The sequence below is a fragment of the Nothobranchius furzeri genome, chromosome 17, assembly GCF_043380555.1.
Source record: "Nothobranchius furzeri strain GRZ-AD chromosome 17, NfurGRZ-RIMD1, whole genome shotgun sequence".
Taxonomy (NCBI): Eukaryota; Metazoa; Chordata; class Actinopteri; order Cyprinodontiformes; family Nothobranchiidae; genus Nothobranchius; species Nothobranchius furzeri.
This window is the reverse complement of record NC_091757.1, coordinates 35,916,117-35,933,914: the sequence shown is the minus strand read 5'-3', so window position 1 is coordinate 35,933,914 and position 17,798 is coordinate 35,916,117. Positions and strand designations below refer to the sequence as shown.

At 41.5% G+C, this 17,798-nt stretch overlaps 1 protein-coding gene across 4 annotated transcripts in view; it reads left to right on the top strand.

Moving 5' to 3' along the window:
• mvb12bb (multivesicular body subunit 12Bb) overlaps window positions 1-17,798 on the top strand; it is a 41,420-nt gene that overhangs the window by 19,519 nt on the left and 4,103 nt on the right. For 2 of the 4 annotated variants that reach the window (XM_015972153.3, XM_015972151.3), the window contains 2 exons: window positions 2,542-2,600; window positions 17,589-17,644. In XM_015972153.3, the coding sequence (XP_015827639.1) occupies window positions 2,542-2,600; window positions 17,589-17,644 (115 nt within the window). Of the gene's footprint in view, window positions 1-2,538; window positions 2,601-17,588; window positions 17,645-17,798 lie in introns of all 4 variants that reach the window. The other 2 variants (XM_015972152.3, XM_015972150.3) reach the window with 1 other exon arrangement.

The window sequence follows — 17,798 nt, the reverse complement described above, 5'->3', positions numbered from 1 at the left end:
CAGCTTTCATTGTACGCTGGTTAAGCGAGACTTCCCACTGCACAAGACTCGTGAGCGAAGGAGACACGGGGACTGTCAGCATGTCACATGACAGATCTTCCGTCTGATGTGTTGAAGAACAATCCGTCCGAGCTCAATCTCACTCATTACTTTGTGTTCGGGGAAAGTTGCAAAAAGAAGCGGTGATCAAGCGGGAGAGATGCATAGCGGTGCCAGGGATGATTGAGTGATCAGGTGAGATCAGATGGGTGCAGACTTTTTTTAGTGATTTGCCACCAAATTCAGAGAGATCCTGCCTTCAGCGGCTGACACTGAGCTTAAAGGAGGATAATGATGGGTGAGGAAGCAGCTCCCACAAAGCAGCGCGGCTGGCACATTCAGGAAGGTGTGGAGATGTTGTCACAGGGGAGGCTGGATGTGTGTCAAAACAAGAGCTCCCAGCTTTCTGGATTGCAGCTCTGGCTCTTCACTCACTGATATTCTCATTCTCCTCTCACCTCTACTCGGTACTGCTTGTCTGTCCCCACCGCCTCTCCCACATTCTCGTTTTCGTCTTCTTATTTTTTTAAGCAGACAACTCTTTCCTGTATTTCTTCACAGAGCAACAAAAACACACACCGCACAAAGCAAATCAGTATAAATTGTAGTTCATGTCATCAAAGCAATCCTTTGTGTTTGGGTTTGCTTTGCTGCACTAATTCGATTTTAACCTGGGCACACTTCATGGGAACATAATACTTTTCATCCGCGCTGTAATTGCATAAATATTTCAGGCCTTGTTCCCAGTTTTACTATAATTTGATGAGGAACTTCGCCATAATTGAATATTCAAATTAGGACTATGTGTCAGTATGGCTCTCCTTGCCTGGAATGAGGATTAATTGTTTTCAAAACTCCAGCGGCCGACATAATGTGGGCCCCAACACTGCTGTTGATTAGCAAACACACTTGCCATGTTTTTGTTTTAAGAATTAGGTGTCTAATTGAGTTGCCATATGTTACCCTCTCCAATGCACCTAAAATTGTATTTAGAAATCAGCTATTTGAATTGAGACAGGCATTTTTTTGTTTTTTCAAACAGATGGGGAACGTCACCCAGGAGGTTGCTCGAAGAAAAGCTTTTCACAAGCAAATTTTTTGTGTCTTGCACCCAATGTTCATGATTTTAAGTGTCAATTACACATATGCAGATAAATAATCAGATTGAAGCTGTTCTCTTGCGGCTTTCTCTGTTTATTTTGATATTAACCATAGAAAGATGCAGCTCTACTTCATCTGCCCATGAGATGTCTTTGTGTATTTGAAAGATGTGTACTTTTTCCTCCCTCCTCAGCTGTGGAATCAACCTTTGCGAGGTAAAAAGAAGTTGGCGTTCAATGTGGCAGTTGTTCCCGCAAGATTGATGCCAACCTTTTAAAAATTCACCATTGGCCTGGCTTTAACATGGCCAAATGCTGATGTAAATGAGGTGCAGAAAAGTCGACCCTTTCGTTGCGAATATATCTGAGTTGCAGGCTTCATCTCATAAATACCACAGCCTGTCAAAATTCCTGTTTTATTGCTGTTGATGGAAATGATTGCGTTTATTTATCTCAAGCCGAAGAGATAAAGCGGTAAAAGTCACGACTCGTGTGTAACACCTCCGCAAAATGCAGATTTCACTTTAGGTTTGCATTTTGGGAGATGCTTTTATTCCTCTGTTTCAAACAAAGGATCTTTAAATCATAAATACACAAAATGCAAAACATAACTCACAAATAGCCGTTATTATTTTCACTTATTAAATGTGCTATTATTCATCAGCGTTCCTGTTCCTGACAATCAACTTGATGTCAGTTTGTCCTCTTGAAGCAAGATGACAAACACCTTTGTAATGCCGCTTCCAACTGCTTTGCATTACAATTATACCGTCATTTAGTTTATCGCACATTCCTGGAAATCATTTTGCCTCCAGAGCATGTCAGGGTAGGCAGCTCTCTCTCGGAGCTGTGAATTCCTTCCCTGCTTGCTGCGGATTTATCGATCCGCTGGGGTGAGTCACAGGGTGTAATTCATGATAGCTTGATTGATGAGGATTTCAATCTTATATGGTTTGTTAACTTCAACTACCCACAAAGTGCATTCTGTGCTGTTTTCTGTATTACAAGGCCATGAAGGGAGGGGGAAAAGAAAAAACATGGAGAGAAAAACTTGTCTTTCCTTGAATAATGGAATCTCTCAGTTCCTCAAGAATTAACAAGATCCTGCTTCGAACCCCGTTAAAGGTCTGTTCAGGCCGCTGGGCAGCCCAGGCTCTGCTGAACTTTACCACGTTTCCCCCTCTGGAGTTTGTTGTTTCAAGGCTGTTTTGATTTCAGACACTTCACAAAGTCTTTAGACGGAAATCAAGTGCTTTTGATTTTCACATAATAAAATCCAGAGCTTCCTTGCTTGTGTCAAAAGGCAGTTTTGTTGTATTTTATAAAATTATATTATTTCTTTTCATTTGCTTATTAGTTGCTGCGAATTTCAAAAGCACAGTTTCCTTTTGTCTTCCAGCAGGATCGACGTCAGCAGACCACAGTATGTGCAACAGGACAGCAGGAGCTACACTCTGACAGGTAGAAGAGATTTTATTTAACATCTTAAGTTTGTTTCGTTTAAGGGTGCATTAAGTTATGACAGTAAATGTCACAAAGTGATAGGTTTTAGGAGAAAAGGTGGAAAATCTTTGTTTACATAAAAAAAGTATTTGAGCTACAAATGTTCCACATGTAGCTCCTATAGATAATATAGTCCATGGAAGGATCTCGGCTTTAACATCCGTTATCTACTTTAAAATTCCTCATTCATCAGTTTTGAAGGTTCTACTGATCTTGATGCTTGATTTTGAAATTTTCATTAATATTTTATTGGTGTTACCTTTATGTTCCAGTGTTTTTGTTGACCCCACCTCAGTCTTAGCACCCTCTTTCTATTCTGTCACCCCAAAAAAGAGAACATTTAAAGATCATTTATGCATTCATTTAACTGACTAAAAATGAAAAAGTAAAACTTGTAAGAACACAGAGCTTCACTCTGAGAGCTTGGTGCCACAGGAAGAGCCAGCTGAGACTGTGGGCTTCAGTAGTGTGTGCGTGTGAGTCACACAAGGTGAACGAGGCAGTTTTATCCAGCTGGAGAGAGACACCATGTGGTGAGGATCCTTCCTGCTGCTGCAGCCGCAGCAGAGGCACACCCAGCCTATTTAATACAACACAATGAAATAAACAATAGTAACCTTTTAAAAATAAACGTTTTTTTTCGACGCCCCTAACATAAAAAATAAGTATTGGTTTCTGATTGCTGCTTGGCTCTGCTAATATTCCAACATTGTGCTTGTGTGATGATGGTTTTGTAAGTTACTCACAGCACATAGAGGAGGCAGAAGACATTATCACACAGCTGAACAGTTTGTGGCATTTGGTGTGGGATCTGTCCACTGAGACTGGGTTTGAGTGACAATGAAGAGCATGCACACACTCCAGCGTGCGCTGCCAGTAGTCATCATCTATCTGCAGGAAACTGTCCTGCAGGTGCACACAGAAACACACACACACACACACACACACACACACACACACACACACACACACACACACACACACACACACACACACACACTCCTTCTATCCCCCTCATGATCTGAATTTAAGGAAAAAGCAGGATAATGTTGTTTGACTTAAATATTTTCTGGTTTGATTGCTTGAGACTGTGTTCCCCAGCCCTACAGCATCACACACAACTTCCTTTCATTAACAATGTGATAGCCTGCAGACCAAGTGTGAGGTCGTAGCCGGCAGCCTATTTGTGTGAATTGTTTGCATGATGTTGTGCGTACATGTGTGTGTGTGTGTGTTCGTGCGTGTGTGCGTGTACGTATGTGTGCGTGTTTGTCTGTCGATGCCTGTGCATGCACAAGTGTGTGTGGGCTGACAGCTGGCCAGGTTTGAGTTGGTCTAAAACCATGTGCGCTCTGTCAGGGCTGTACAGGCACCTTCTTTAGGATTGATGAATTGCCTGCTTTCTTGATTAAACCCTCTGTCACTTCCCAAGAAAACAAAAAACACATACAATTAAAAAAGGAGGAGGAGGAGGAGGAGGAGGAGGAGGAGGAGGAGGAGGAGGAGGAGGAGAAGGAGGAGGAGGAGGAGGAGGAGAAGGAGGAGGAGAAGAAGAAGAAGAAGAAGAAGAAGAAGAAGAAGAGTCGATGGGTGGAGAGGTAACATGTCTGTGAAATCTGTCATCTGCAGTCACATCATGTACAGATGTGATGTGCAGAAGCTTTGACATTTATTACCAGAATATTAAAAACTAATTCACATTTATTTTGAAGCCCTCCATCACTTGACAGTTCAGGCTTGTTTGAAAAGTTATCAAGTTTTCAAAGCAGCTCCGAACCTCTTGCTTCTCTTCAGCTGCAACGCTTTGATCCACGCCAAGTCACTTTGCCAATTACCTCTATTATTCCTGCATTGACAGCACGTCTTTGTGTTGTGAAGGTAATTATATGTGCAGTAAATAAACTCTTAAAAGCATATGTCTGATAAAAAATCTAAAACTACCAAATGAAACTAAGTTATGCATCCCAGTCTCTAGTTATTACCAACCAGAACAGGATATAATACCCAGCAGACATCCACCTGATAAAAAGGTAAATCTAATAAAAAGTAATACATTTGCATATCTATAGCATTAATCAAAAATAAATACTGACATTGGCCCTGATCTAACATAATATGGAGAGCAATTATTTCCCTATCCATTAGATGAGCTTCAATTAACGGGCAGCTAGACAGTTCATCCCTCAAAGGAGAAAAAATAGGAGCCTCAAAATTAACTTGGGTTTGCAAAATATCTTGGCAGGATGACAGTGATTTTTGATTTTCAGGAAACAATATTAGAATTCTTATTAAACTATGTGCATCTGCTTTTAATTTGCTACAAATAATTGGAAAATGCAATGGAGCTTTCCAATTAAAGCCCCACTTTATACTGTTTAATAATACCCTCATAATATTATAGCTTATGAAATGACAGGTGAGTTGGTGTATGAATAAAACATAAAGCCCTGTAATAAGAGACAGAAAAAAGAGAAGAAGAAGAAGAAAAAGCGAGACAGTTGTTGGGGGGCTTTTAAATGCTCGACATAATTTGCATATATTAATCTCCTCTTTTCAGCCTTATCAAGAATTCCACTGTATTTGAAGTTAAAATAGTCGTGACAGGCAGGGGTACGCCTCGTTTTTCCAAGGATTTATTACTTGTATAATTCTGGATCTTTAATAAGCCAATATGACTGATCCTCTGAGTTCTGTGGAATTTGGTTAATTGTTCCAGATGGTGCTCGCTGATTATGCAAAATTACTTTCTTTTCTCCTCTTCCCCCAACTACACCATTTCGTGATTGACTAACACGAAGAAAAAAGATTATTTTTGGCGCGGCACTTTCATTAAGAGGCTTCTCATCAGGTTTCAAACAAAAGTTCCATCTTATCTCTCCGTGTAGTTCTAGGCAAGGCTGTGGAGTGGGAGGAGATCAGCCCGCACTTATCTCCAGCCATGATGAATCTCAGCCGCTTCTCCGCTGCTGTGGTGATATTTTAGAATAACACAATTCTTTAGGCTGAGGGATTAAAAAACACAACCTCTGGATAGTGACACAAAAGTTATTATTAGTGTACGTCATCCTCTTCTCACTCCTTTCTCCTCACTTTGCCTGTTAGAGATTGATGAAACCACTACGCAGCTTGCTCTGGTCTACGTTTGCAGCTGCAGCTTTGTCCACAACTCACTAACATTCTGTTTTGCATCAGCTAAACTGAGCTGAATGAATCATTGATGGAAGTGTTATGTGGGAGGCACGGGCAGATTTACTGCCGCGCTTTTACTCTAGATGAAATGGGATTTCTATGAAACCCATCTTGATGTTTGAAGTAATGCCAAAGCTTACATCAAGACATGAAAGGAATGCTCTTAAAACCCACGTTTTGCTTCTTAATTTCCCTGGTCAGCAAAAGGCAAAACGGGGTGGGGGGTCGTAGAAAGAGAATAGAATTTACAGCTAATGCACACACACACACACACACACACACACACTCTCTCTCTCTCTCTCTCTCTCTCTCTCTGAAAGAACTCTCAGCAACAAATGATAAAAAGAAGCGCTAAACTTAATTAAAATAAATCTGTGGCTAATAGATGCCTCAGTGTTTAGATTTGCTCTAATTCTGTTATTTTTTTTTCTGTTTAGACGTTGCAGACAGCTCAGGTGTTAGAAGGATGAATGGATCTGAACACATTAGTAAATCATCAACCCTAAAACAATATGGTGAATTAACACAGAGTCATTCCTAAAGTGGAAATGTTACAAACACACATCCAGCTGTCACTGAGGGATAACGTGTTCACTGTCAGTTGTAAAGATTGGGACTTTGTGTGATGACAACATATTTTTTAACATAACTTCTCAACACAACGATTATTGGAGCTAAAATCTTACACAGACAAAAATACATAGGTTGAATTTCAAAGATGTTTTTGTACATTTTATAGAAAATCACAAACTGTGAATGACAAAATGTTTTGAATAAACTGACAGACTGAATTTAAAACATGCACTTGCAATGTTTGTCTTTCCTGCACAGACAGACATGTCTGGAGTTCTGAATGAAATCAAATTACTTCATATTATAATGCTTATGTTTCATTGTGAACAGACAAAGCCAATAAAGTCTTTACTTGTACGTTATGTGGATGTTAACAATGATATGATATTTATTATTATGCATACATGTGTGTTAAGGGTCCTTTTTAACCCATATCTTATATTATTGACCCTTAATTTCCGATGCTGATATAATCTGTGCCCCCTCTCATTAAGAAAAACTAAAGCACTTTAGGTTGCTAACATCCCATGGCTTCTATCATGGCTGTTTACATTTTTAACATTTTCTTTGTAAAATGGCAACTATTCAGTTTAAGGTAGTAAAAGGAAACGTGCCATGTTCATTTAGTCTCCAGCAGCAGCTGAATCTCACCATCTCCAAGTGTGACGCTAAGATGTGTGTACTAGTCAGCAATGTAGTTTTTACTATGCAGTTAGGGTGATTAAACATTTATCAAGACCTTCAGATAAGAAAAGCAAGTGGATATTCTTGTGTTTGTTCTAGTCGTGTGTTAGCTGTGTAGCTACATGTAGCTACGTGCTGTAGGACAGCTTACATTCACACAGGCCCAATTTCTAATTCTCAAGTTGTGCCAAAACAAATGAAATATCTCACTAACTTTTTTTCAGATGTGTAATAATTTGACATTTTGTGAGAGAGTGGAAGTAGCTGAAGTGTCTGATGTATAATATGTGTATGGTATGTGAAAGCCAGAAAACCGATACCGGTATTTTGCGATATTAGATTTTGATGCCGATGAGCAGAGCCAGGCTTTGATTTGAAAAACAACTTAATGTAGATCCAATGAGTTTCATTTATTTCAAATGTCAGAATTGCAGTTGAACCATCTAGGTTTGAGGGGAAAACATGATCAATTCCAGCTTGATGTGCTATTACGTTTTTGAGGATCAATCCTGCATGAATCCTAATAGAAATCTTTGACTGGAGCTTTGAAGCCCTTGGGCACATTTGAACCTTTAGTACAGTCTAAAGAGGGACTTTAAACGCCTTTGCATTTGGCCAGACTGGACTAGGGAGTCTCATCCCTCATTGCTTTCTATCTGTCCCTGAGACAGAAGTGGTGCTCCATTAGTTTCAGTGTCCAGACGTGGACGGCCTCAATGGATGGGCCTGTCACGGTTCCCTCATTTGCTCCACGTACGGCAGGCTTTGTTATCACGCATCTAATTAGAACTTGATAAAAATATTTCACAAAAATTCAGTCATTAAATATAGTTTAGGGAGATTAATGGTCAAATATGCCTTAAAGATCTTTTAATGGCTCTGCTGACTTGTTAAGTTTGTAATTAATGATCTTCTAATGCAAAGTGTGGTGTGATTTAGAAAGCACAATGAGATTCTGGGAATGAAGTCGCGTTGGAAAAGGGCATCTGGGGCTCCCAGAAGCTATATTAAATAGTTTTGTGCAGACTGGTTTGTTTAGACCCATAAAATGTGCTGTGAAAAGTTCAAACCCACTAGTGTTTTTACAAAGACAAGCCCGTTTTTATGATGCGGTGCAGAGCAATGTGCATAATTATAAAATAGTTGCATAAGTCCAGGCCTCCTCTGTAAGCAGCTCTTTTGTTTTTGAAAAGCAAAGCATCACAGTTGACTTAATTAATGACAAAATATCTTAAAAGTCAACATTATCCGCCTAATAAATAAAAGCACTTGTATTAAAGTGTAAAAGCATCATACTAGTAACAGTCTCCTGTTTCATCAGGAGCGTAATGGCATCCTTATTAGCATAATTAATGACAAACGGCAGTGCAACATTGGTGGATTGGTTCTGGGGGATGATAAATTGGTGGATGCCCAGGTTAGTGGCTGCCAAGGAGGCCTCTTTGGCTGTCATCCCTCCTGCTTCCGCCCTGGTGCGGTTCATTATTCACCATGTGAGATGCCACTTTACATTGCCCGGTACTGTGAGCATGGAGAACTCAATAACACCACCCACCACCACATAAGGCCCGCTGCTTTACCCACAGTCCAGAGGGCAAGAAGCTCAGCAAGGGCTCGGAGTTGTGTGGGGCAGGCCTACATGGGAACTGTCTCCTGCAGCTCCACTCATCAAAAAAGATCACACGTCAGTCTCTACTTCAGGGGACGTTGGGGCCATGTGAGCCGGTCTCCAGCACTGCTAAGTGTTTCTTGTTAGGATTTCTGGGGCTCGCCACATCCCTCCCATCATTACGGGTTAGTTTGCCCACAGAACCGCTAATTAAGAGGGGATTTGTGTAATTGTGCCTTCTGCTGCAATTTACTGCCAGCCCTCTGCTAGCTTTTACACTTGTCCAGAGAGGCGTACCCCATTTATACACACATTCTGCAGCACATGTACCAGCAGCCGCAGCTGAGGATCAATGCCAGCGGCATGGCAGTTGCTAAAAATAGTTTCTGAAAGTCTGATTGTCAGTTTCATTTCAAGAGAGCTTTTAATAGTCCCACTGTTTCTCCAAATCCTCAAAGAAAATACTTTGTTTCTGTACCAAGCGACCTCAATTTGAACCTCCTATTAGGGAATAAGCTGGTCTGAATAAAGATAAGAGAAGTTAGTGCAGGTGTACACACCTTCCAACAGAAAGCAGCTTCCCCTGTGCAGCCATCGTACTGTAAATGCTGCTGGCTCGGCCCATGCTCTGAAATCTGATGGATCGGCGCCCAGCTGGGACCGTCTTCTGGCTCAAACCCACAACCAGATTTCAAACACGCTTGTCACCGAGAAGGAAGTGGTGGCAATTCTGAAAGCATTTATCCTTTTGCAAAAACACAATAAAACCCCCAAACTGTCATTTTTAACACTGACGAATTTTCAAATAAACACGGTGTTCCATGTGAGTCCATAATTTTAATTACATACAATTATATCGCCTACCACAGGTTTTTCAGCTATTCACCAGAGCGGACAAAAATCGGACTCGTGTAAATGAATCTCACGTCTTTGCTCATTTTCTTTTTGTTTCCATCACCATATTTTTGTTTTTTCTTCTCTGTGAAGCAGAAGCTTCTCTCAGTCCCAGCCTGCAGCACACAGCTATAAACAGATCCTTCCCTTAGATTTTCACACTCACAAACCTTTTTAAACTTGTTTACATTTTGGAACATTTAGACGAAAGGAAATTAATATTTTAGCACAAACTAACCGACTTGTCATCAAGAGAATTACACCAGACTGTTGTACACACACACACACACACACACACACACACACACACACACACACACACACACACACACACACACACACTTCAGTGAGACTGTGGGAATAAGCTGCACACAACCAGCAGAGACAAATAAAAATAAATCATCAGAAACCCTCAGCATCAATCCCTGATATAATCTGTGTTTGTATCAGTGTTATATGTTTTTTTTTTCCTTTTCACAATGGTAGTTGACTTCCAAGTAAACATTTAAATTATTCAAAAGTTACACTTCTAGTTTTGCAAGAGGTTTCCACTGCATTGGAAAGAATTTCTTTTATACCCATCTGTGTGTGCGGGTTTTAAAAAGTAGGAGAAAGATAAAAGAAAAAGAATGGCTTTCACAGAGCCATAGTCATTAAAAGAATCTGAAAATAGCAACTCACTATCATCTGTTCTCATAGCACGGGTCAGGAGCTCTGACACCTCCAAAATTCCTCCTGTCAGGGTAGGGGGCCATTTGTATTCTCTCTCATTAGGCAATTTGACTAATGACCTGCCGCGGCTGCAGAGCTACTGAGGGACCTAGAGCCTTGCGCCCTCTCTCTAGCAGCAGCCTGAACACACACCCTCTATTGGAATGGCACAGATGGCATGCCCGGGCGACAAAATAAACTACAATATGTCTCCGAGATGCTGTCAGGCCTGGGCACCATTCCTCATGTCAGAGTGGGACTAAGGGCTGTGAGTGGGCATAGGGGTCCTCCTCCAGTTCTCTGTTCATCTCCTCACCATTATCTGCACTGGTGACAGAGCGAGGGGTCTGCAACCAGAATAGCATTTCTGTGGTCTGCATAAGGAATCCAGCTCAAATTGAGATTCGCATCGACACGGAAGGTATTGCAAGCCTTGGGATGTCAAATGCAGCAGCTTCCTGCAGCTTTACCCTATTTTTGGGTTGTTTTTTTTTTCATATTATTTCATGCCACTAAGCAATATAACTCCACATAATAAAGGTGTTCATTTCTACCCGTGCATTACTGCCCTCACTTTGACTTCCTCACTTAATTCAGGAGCGAAACAGATTCACCCAAGTAATCATACCAGACAGAGATCAATGCAATTCTGCTGGATTAGTGAAGTGTAAAATAAAAGTTCATCAACATTCCTCAAGTGCTACTCTTGAGTTGTGGTTCAGGTAATATGAGGTACGCTCGATCAGCCATGCATATTTTTCCATCAGTCAGCGTCGGAGCACAACTCGATGTGGTTTATGAGTTTGTGTGTGAGTGTGGCGGCACTCGTGTGGAGCAGAGTCGTGTCTGTTGGAGCTGTGGAAATGCATTGTGTAGTGCTGCTGAAGTCCTGGGTGACAGTGCATCCAACAATGGAAGAGTGAGGGATTAGCGCTCAGCCCAGCGTACGAGGGAGCCCTTCCCGCCCAGAAACAGCCATTCATCTGTGCCCAGGGGCTGGAGATGACAATGCAGCCATTGCTCATTGCATCTGACGGAGCCATTAATAAGGCAATGATCCACACGGGGCCCGTGCTGACTTCGTTCTTTACACTACAATCACTCAAGCCACAGGGTCCTCCTTACTTAACACCACCTCTGCGCTCACAGCCATCATCATCGCCATCATCATCATAGTGACTGTACCAAAAGTCCTGCCAGATGTTTTCACAACGACTACGCTCGCGTTCTCCAAATGCCAAACAACCACACAGCTCCCCACACTGGAATACACACAGGAGTTAATGGAGTGTAGCCTGGTCATTTGAGCAGCTAAGACATGCTTCATACTGGGATTCCTGCTCAGAAGATTGGATTTACATTATTTTTGCCCTTTGCACCTTCAGATTACTCCGTAGTACAGCTTCCATTCCTTACCACCAAGTCATCACCTGTGCCTCTCCATTTGTCTGGGTGTAAGATAGGCTCTCTAGTATAGATGGTTGAGGAATACAAAGTGAGATCTGGTTTTAAATGTAATCCTTGAGCAATAAAGAAACTCTCTGGCCTTCAGCTCTCTGCATTTATCCGTCCATGCCGTGTAGATCCATCAGCAGCCACAATCTTTCCTTCCCGCTGCTGGTTATTGATTTAAATGTTTTCTCTCTGCCTAACTCTGCCTGGTGTTGGTGCTGCTGGCGACACGAGAGTGCATGTTTGCTGTGAGCCTGAACAAGCCGAACCAACCGACCCCCCCCCCCCCCCCCCCCCCGGCTTTGGGTGTATGGCGTCATCAACGACTAGTCAAAGTCTACTCGATTTTCATGACTTGACTGTCGACTTTAAAAAAATTTAAGTCATGCAGCCCCTAATACATATGTGTTAAGCGTGTAATCACCATCACTACTGTTGTTGCTTTGCTACACATATGATTCTAGCAGCTAAAAGGTACACTTACAGAGGCGACTCTTTGTTCTCCGCCGTCACGTGCTTCCTTTTAAGATGCTCGTGCATCACCGATGAGCTCCCATGAAACGAGAGTTTCACCTTACAGAGTTTGCACTCTACTTGCTTCTCAGTTGTTTTCATTAAATGCTCCCAAACCTTTGAGCTCCGTGGTCAATTTGCCATGATGTGTTATTTCTGAGATGATTCTGCACGAACGCTGAGCTTATATAAGCTTATAGACTTATATCAGCAGCGGGGCAGGAAGCAAATGTGCCGAAAGTGCCAAACGTGTTGCGCAGGCGAGATTTTAAAAATGCTCGTATAATAAATGACGCGTCGACTGTTAAATTAGTGGTCGACTACTTTTTTGTCGACCTCGTTGTGACGCGTCGTCGTGGCAGCCCTACAACAAATACTGATCTGGTGTAGTTTAAGATCTGAAATGAATCATTGCAGGAAAAAATATTCATTTTAACATATCATTGATTAATGCACACATTATTCAAACACTTTGGGATTTAACAAGAGATGATTAGATGACACTTGTGCAATTATCAAGTTTTAAAAAGTCATTTATGATTCAAGGAAGATGAACTTTATTCAGGCTGAATGTGCAGAAGTCTCTTCTTCTGCATGAGACCTTGAGCAAAGATATTATGGCTCCCTTGTTTTATAACACGGTCTAGTGCAGTGCTTCTTGTTTGAAGGCCAGACAGATGGGGTGTTTGTGTCTGCAAATGAAAAAGTGAATTTTTGGTCATTTTGATGAAAACTTGACCTTTGGGTACGCTACAGTCGTGTTGGTAATGACATGTTCTTTGGTAGTTATTTGGGTACTTAGCATTAGCATTTTCTTAGAATCAGTGGCGGCTCCCGGAATTTTTTTTTCTGCAGGTGCTATGAAGGAGCTAGTCTTTTTATTGAGGGTGCTATGAAGGAAGTGGTCATGCGTACCTATTGTTCTCTAAAACACCTTCCACACTAGCGGATACACGTGCGTGCACAAAACCTCAACAACACCTGAAACAATCATTAATATACATCATAAACATATGAACAATCGCTGACTTTTCCATTAAATCATAAACACATACAGCCACACAGAAAACCATCTAGCGTTGCAAGTTTGGCTAACATTAGTGTTAGCATTTCCAGCGGCAAAACCCTCGACTGCTGCGGCGGTTGAAGGTTGACTTTTTTTTTATTGATTTTTTTCCTCCACCTGACTCAATCCTCATTTAAACCCGTCTGATCTCCAATTCCTGTCATGTGTGTGTCTTTGCCTATGTATGTATGTCTGATCTCAGAATTGTGCGTACTGAAACTCTAAGTTCCCTCTGGGATTAATAAAGTATCTTTGAATTGAATTGAATTGAATTCATCCAGATTCATAGGTTTTTGTGGGTCTGAGATCACTTCCAAAGATTCATTCGTTTCTGACTGAACACGTGGAAATTTGGGCAACACAAACCGATCCATTCTACCACTAGCTCTACCTTTCACTTGTTCGCAGGTGGAAAATGAGGTCAAAGGTTAACATCAATTTCCTGTTTTGGTTTAAGTTTTTACTATCTATATGATAATTTACTGATTATTTTTTTTCTTGTATGCTAAATATTATCACATCCACACGTTAAATTAAAATTAAATTGTAAAAAGAAAAATCTAATACTCGCTTGGGGGTGCTATGGGGGTGCAATGACAAATCCAGGGGTAGCTATAGCGCCCCCTAGACACCCCCCCCCCCCCCCCCCCCCCGCCCGCAACGCCACTGCTTAGAATTTCCTGAAATTCTGAAGCCAAAACAACCGTATGATTTTGGTTGACAACACCTTGAGCGTCTGGACTGTTTTCTAAAGCCAGTTATTAACTGCTGGTGGCTAACAGTAAACAATCATTCACTAGGGAGGTTCCAAAACGTGTTTGTGAGACAAAAGTTCTCTCAAAGTAACTCTGAAAATATTGAACCCTTCTCAAATAATTCTCTATTTTGTTTCTCTAAATAAGAAATTTGAGACAACATTAGCATAGATTAGAAACCACATTGCACATAAAAGGATGTTAAAGACAAAGTCACCCCCGACGAGAAACTCCACTCCCACTTCATGTTGTAAAAATCCGCTAACAAATCCACACATACACAGGCTCACAACAGCATTGTGACATACAATGTACCAAATAACATGATAGAGTACCTCTTAGCCAATAGAAATGGCAGGTTTAATTCAAAAGCAGTACACAGATTTTACCTGACAACGGCACAACACTGACAGTTGTAGGCAGAATATTTAAATTTGAACTAAGATGCACTAAAGTGCCAAATTATTGGCGACACATGTCTAGAGCATGATTAGACACTCATTTATATAGTTTATCAGCAAAAAATGTTGATTTGGGGGTGCTTTGCTCTTTAAAACATGACAAATTTACAAATAAACAGAATAAGGAGTCTTAAGCCTGATTTATACTTTCTTCGTCTGCGTCGGTGCGGAAACGTGCAACACCATTATACTTCGGCACAAGAGCTCTCTGACGGGCTCACAGACGATGAAGAAGATGTGGCAAAATTTTTAAACATCTGTCAAAAGCGACAGAACCCGCAAACGTGTGATTGGTCAGGACGCCGCTTCCTGTAAATTTGTCCCCAGCAATGCCGTTGCCCCATCAAAAGTAAAAAGATATTTAGCGTCAGACCCAGGACAGACTGAAGAACACATTCTGGAAAAAGTCTGAAAATATGAACGTTTATTCACCCATGACAGAAGCAGGACAAAAAACGGAAATGGTGTGAAACGTGGGTTTAGAGGTGACGACCGCATGAAGAGGTGGAGGAGAATGAAGGACAAATTTGTCCGTGTCTCTGAAAGTCTCTGAAATATGTAAACACATAAATAAATACACTATAGGAAGCCTAGATCTCCTCTCTTTCCGGTCGGCTCATGGGTCCCTGGAAGAACAAAAAAAATGAGCGCAAGTCAACGCGGCTAAAAACTCTATTTTCTAAACCGCTTTGCCTTAGGAGCTGGATCACACATATGTTGTACTGCAATTTAAATGAAAAGTAATGATGGGTGTTTTGACCACTCCAGTCAAGTACTTTGACATGTTTCAGCTTGTAAAAATTCATAATTAGCATGACTACAAATTAGACATTGGGATGTCGCGTATATGATGCCACCACAGAATCTCTTCTCCCCTAGCATAGCTGCTACTTACCACACGGACAGATTTATGGTGCTTCTTTCCTTCTGAAGGCAGGATTTCAAGTTTGCTGAACTGACCATTTCCCCTCTGTTTTTCTCCGTGTCTGGTTATGTGACGACACTTTCGTGATGCGCATTTGTAGTCCTGGACTTATTTTCACACAACATTTGCCTGATTTATACATTTCCCCCGTTCGAAAAAAAAACCACGTTCTTGGTATCAAAATGTGTCTTTAAAATTCACAGACGTCATATGTGAAATCCATTGCACATAACAAGCGGAATTAGAAAATAGCGGTTTTAGCCCCATTGACTTCATTCATCTTTTTGTTCTTGCGGGGACCCGTGGTCCGGAAGTAGATGGGCGTGACTTCAGCTCCCTATCGTGGACCGGATACATGAGTGTTATGGTGGCATGATGCCACAGAAAAGCTCTATGCCCTCTGTTCTCCTTTGCTTCGCAACACTCTGCTTCCCGTGCAGAAGTTTGCATGAAAACCTTTCAGACACTCCGTGTGTGTCTGTTCATTGCGGAGCTCACGGTGAAGTATACATCAGGCTTTACCTGCTAAGCTGCCACAAGGGAATTATCCTGACTGACTTTGTTACACTTTGTTTTTAAAAACGTCACATTAGGTCTTCATCAAAGTGGACGAGCACTACCCAATCACCTGAAGTGTGTGATCTTGATAGTTATTATTAGATGAGTGAATGACGAACCTGTCGATTCTTGTTATCGTTAACTAATTATCTCAACGTGGTGTGGGATTCTATTAGAAATACAACCTTTTGCAGAACAAGTATAATTTTTTATTTGGTCAAAAGCAGGACATATTTTTGATATTTTACTACTTGATTAAATACATTTGTATGTTTACTTTTCCAAATTCATGAAAGTGCTGAACAATATATTAAAAATGATCAGTGTTGTACTTTGTGCATCTGCATGTTTATACATATACGGTACAGTATAATTAGACGTATGTGTTTTCTATTCAGGGTTAAGCTGTGGCGAGCTGGTGCAGTGTGGGAGACGAGCTTTCCTTTGGCTTTCAGGGCGAGGGTCACGCTTTGATTACAAAGATCACACTGTGTCAGACTTCAGTCGAATACCCCTATCAGTAAATTTATGTAATAACCCAGAAAGAAAAGCAAGTCACAAAAGTGTCAGAGGAATTGTTGTCATTTCGAACTTTAAAATATGAAGGTGAACAGGAAGAGCCTAAAGGATCGCCAGCTCCCAAACGATGACTCATGAAACGCTCCGCTTGCATTTATGAGTTTCTTTTTCCTGTGCCAGAGCTCTGATGGACTGCGGGCTAAAAAGAATCAGTTTAAAGCTGGGCCCCTTGATACTTGGAGCTCTTGTCAAAGCCAGCGCCGGCAAGTTTTGTCACTCCAGAACTGGGAGTTTTACAATGAAGCCGAGCAGCTGCAGTTTTCCCCTTCAGCCTGGAAGCGGGAGGCTTTGTGCTTCTTGTCACCCTGTGTTAATTTGGGCCCTAATGTATTTTATAAACAAAGGGCTGCTCTCTAGCCTGACAGTCGTGACACCTTGATTCCAGTGCAGGATGCATGCAGGACGGGGTTACACCATTAATAATCAACTGGCAGCCATCACACCATTTTAACCACGATCATTATGATAAAGGGCATACACTTAATTACAGGCCTGCTTAATTATAGCTCTGTTGAAGCTCGTTTGTTTGGTCAAATGCTAATTATACCACCACGCTCCTGGCAAGTCCTCATTTCAATCCACTTTTCCCTGGCTGAACAGTGCAGCTTATTTTCATGCAAATTTGATATCTAGTGAATGTTTTGTCTCCCGTCCCTCCACACTTTCTGTGCCGGTGGTGCGAGTGTGTCTTTGTTTCAGAGGTGAACATCTCTCAGACAAGACGGGATTGGGAATAATCAAGAGTAATTAGACTGGAAAGAGGGCTGGGAAAGGGCTGGGTTCGAGGAGAAAGTGGAGGTGCTTGAATACAGCGGAGAATTTAAAAAAGCCTTTCATCTTCTCCCAGTAAAGGGGGCGGGGGGCTTTGCTGTTTTATAATACCATGTTTAGTCCTATGAGAATAATCAGGACTAAATGAATACTGTGTTTGTGTAAAATTCTAACTCTAACTTTGTTTTTGTCTCACTCTCTTGCAGCTCTGGAGGGTATTCCGTTTGCAGTCTCCGAGAAATTTCATGAAACCCCCCAAAAGGTAAAAGTATCTTGTGGGCAGGACAGTAGTATAACGATGGTTCTTCCTTCCACAGCATCTCTCCAGGTGAACAAGTCAATGGGGCTAAAAACGCAGTTCTTTGCTTCCCTTCCTCTGTTTTCCCCGTCTTCCAGACTGAGCGATGAATGCGTGC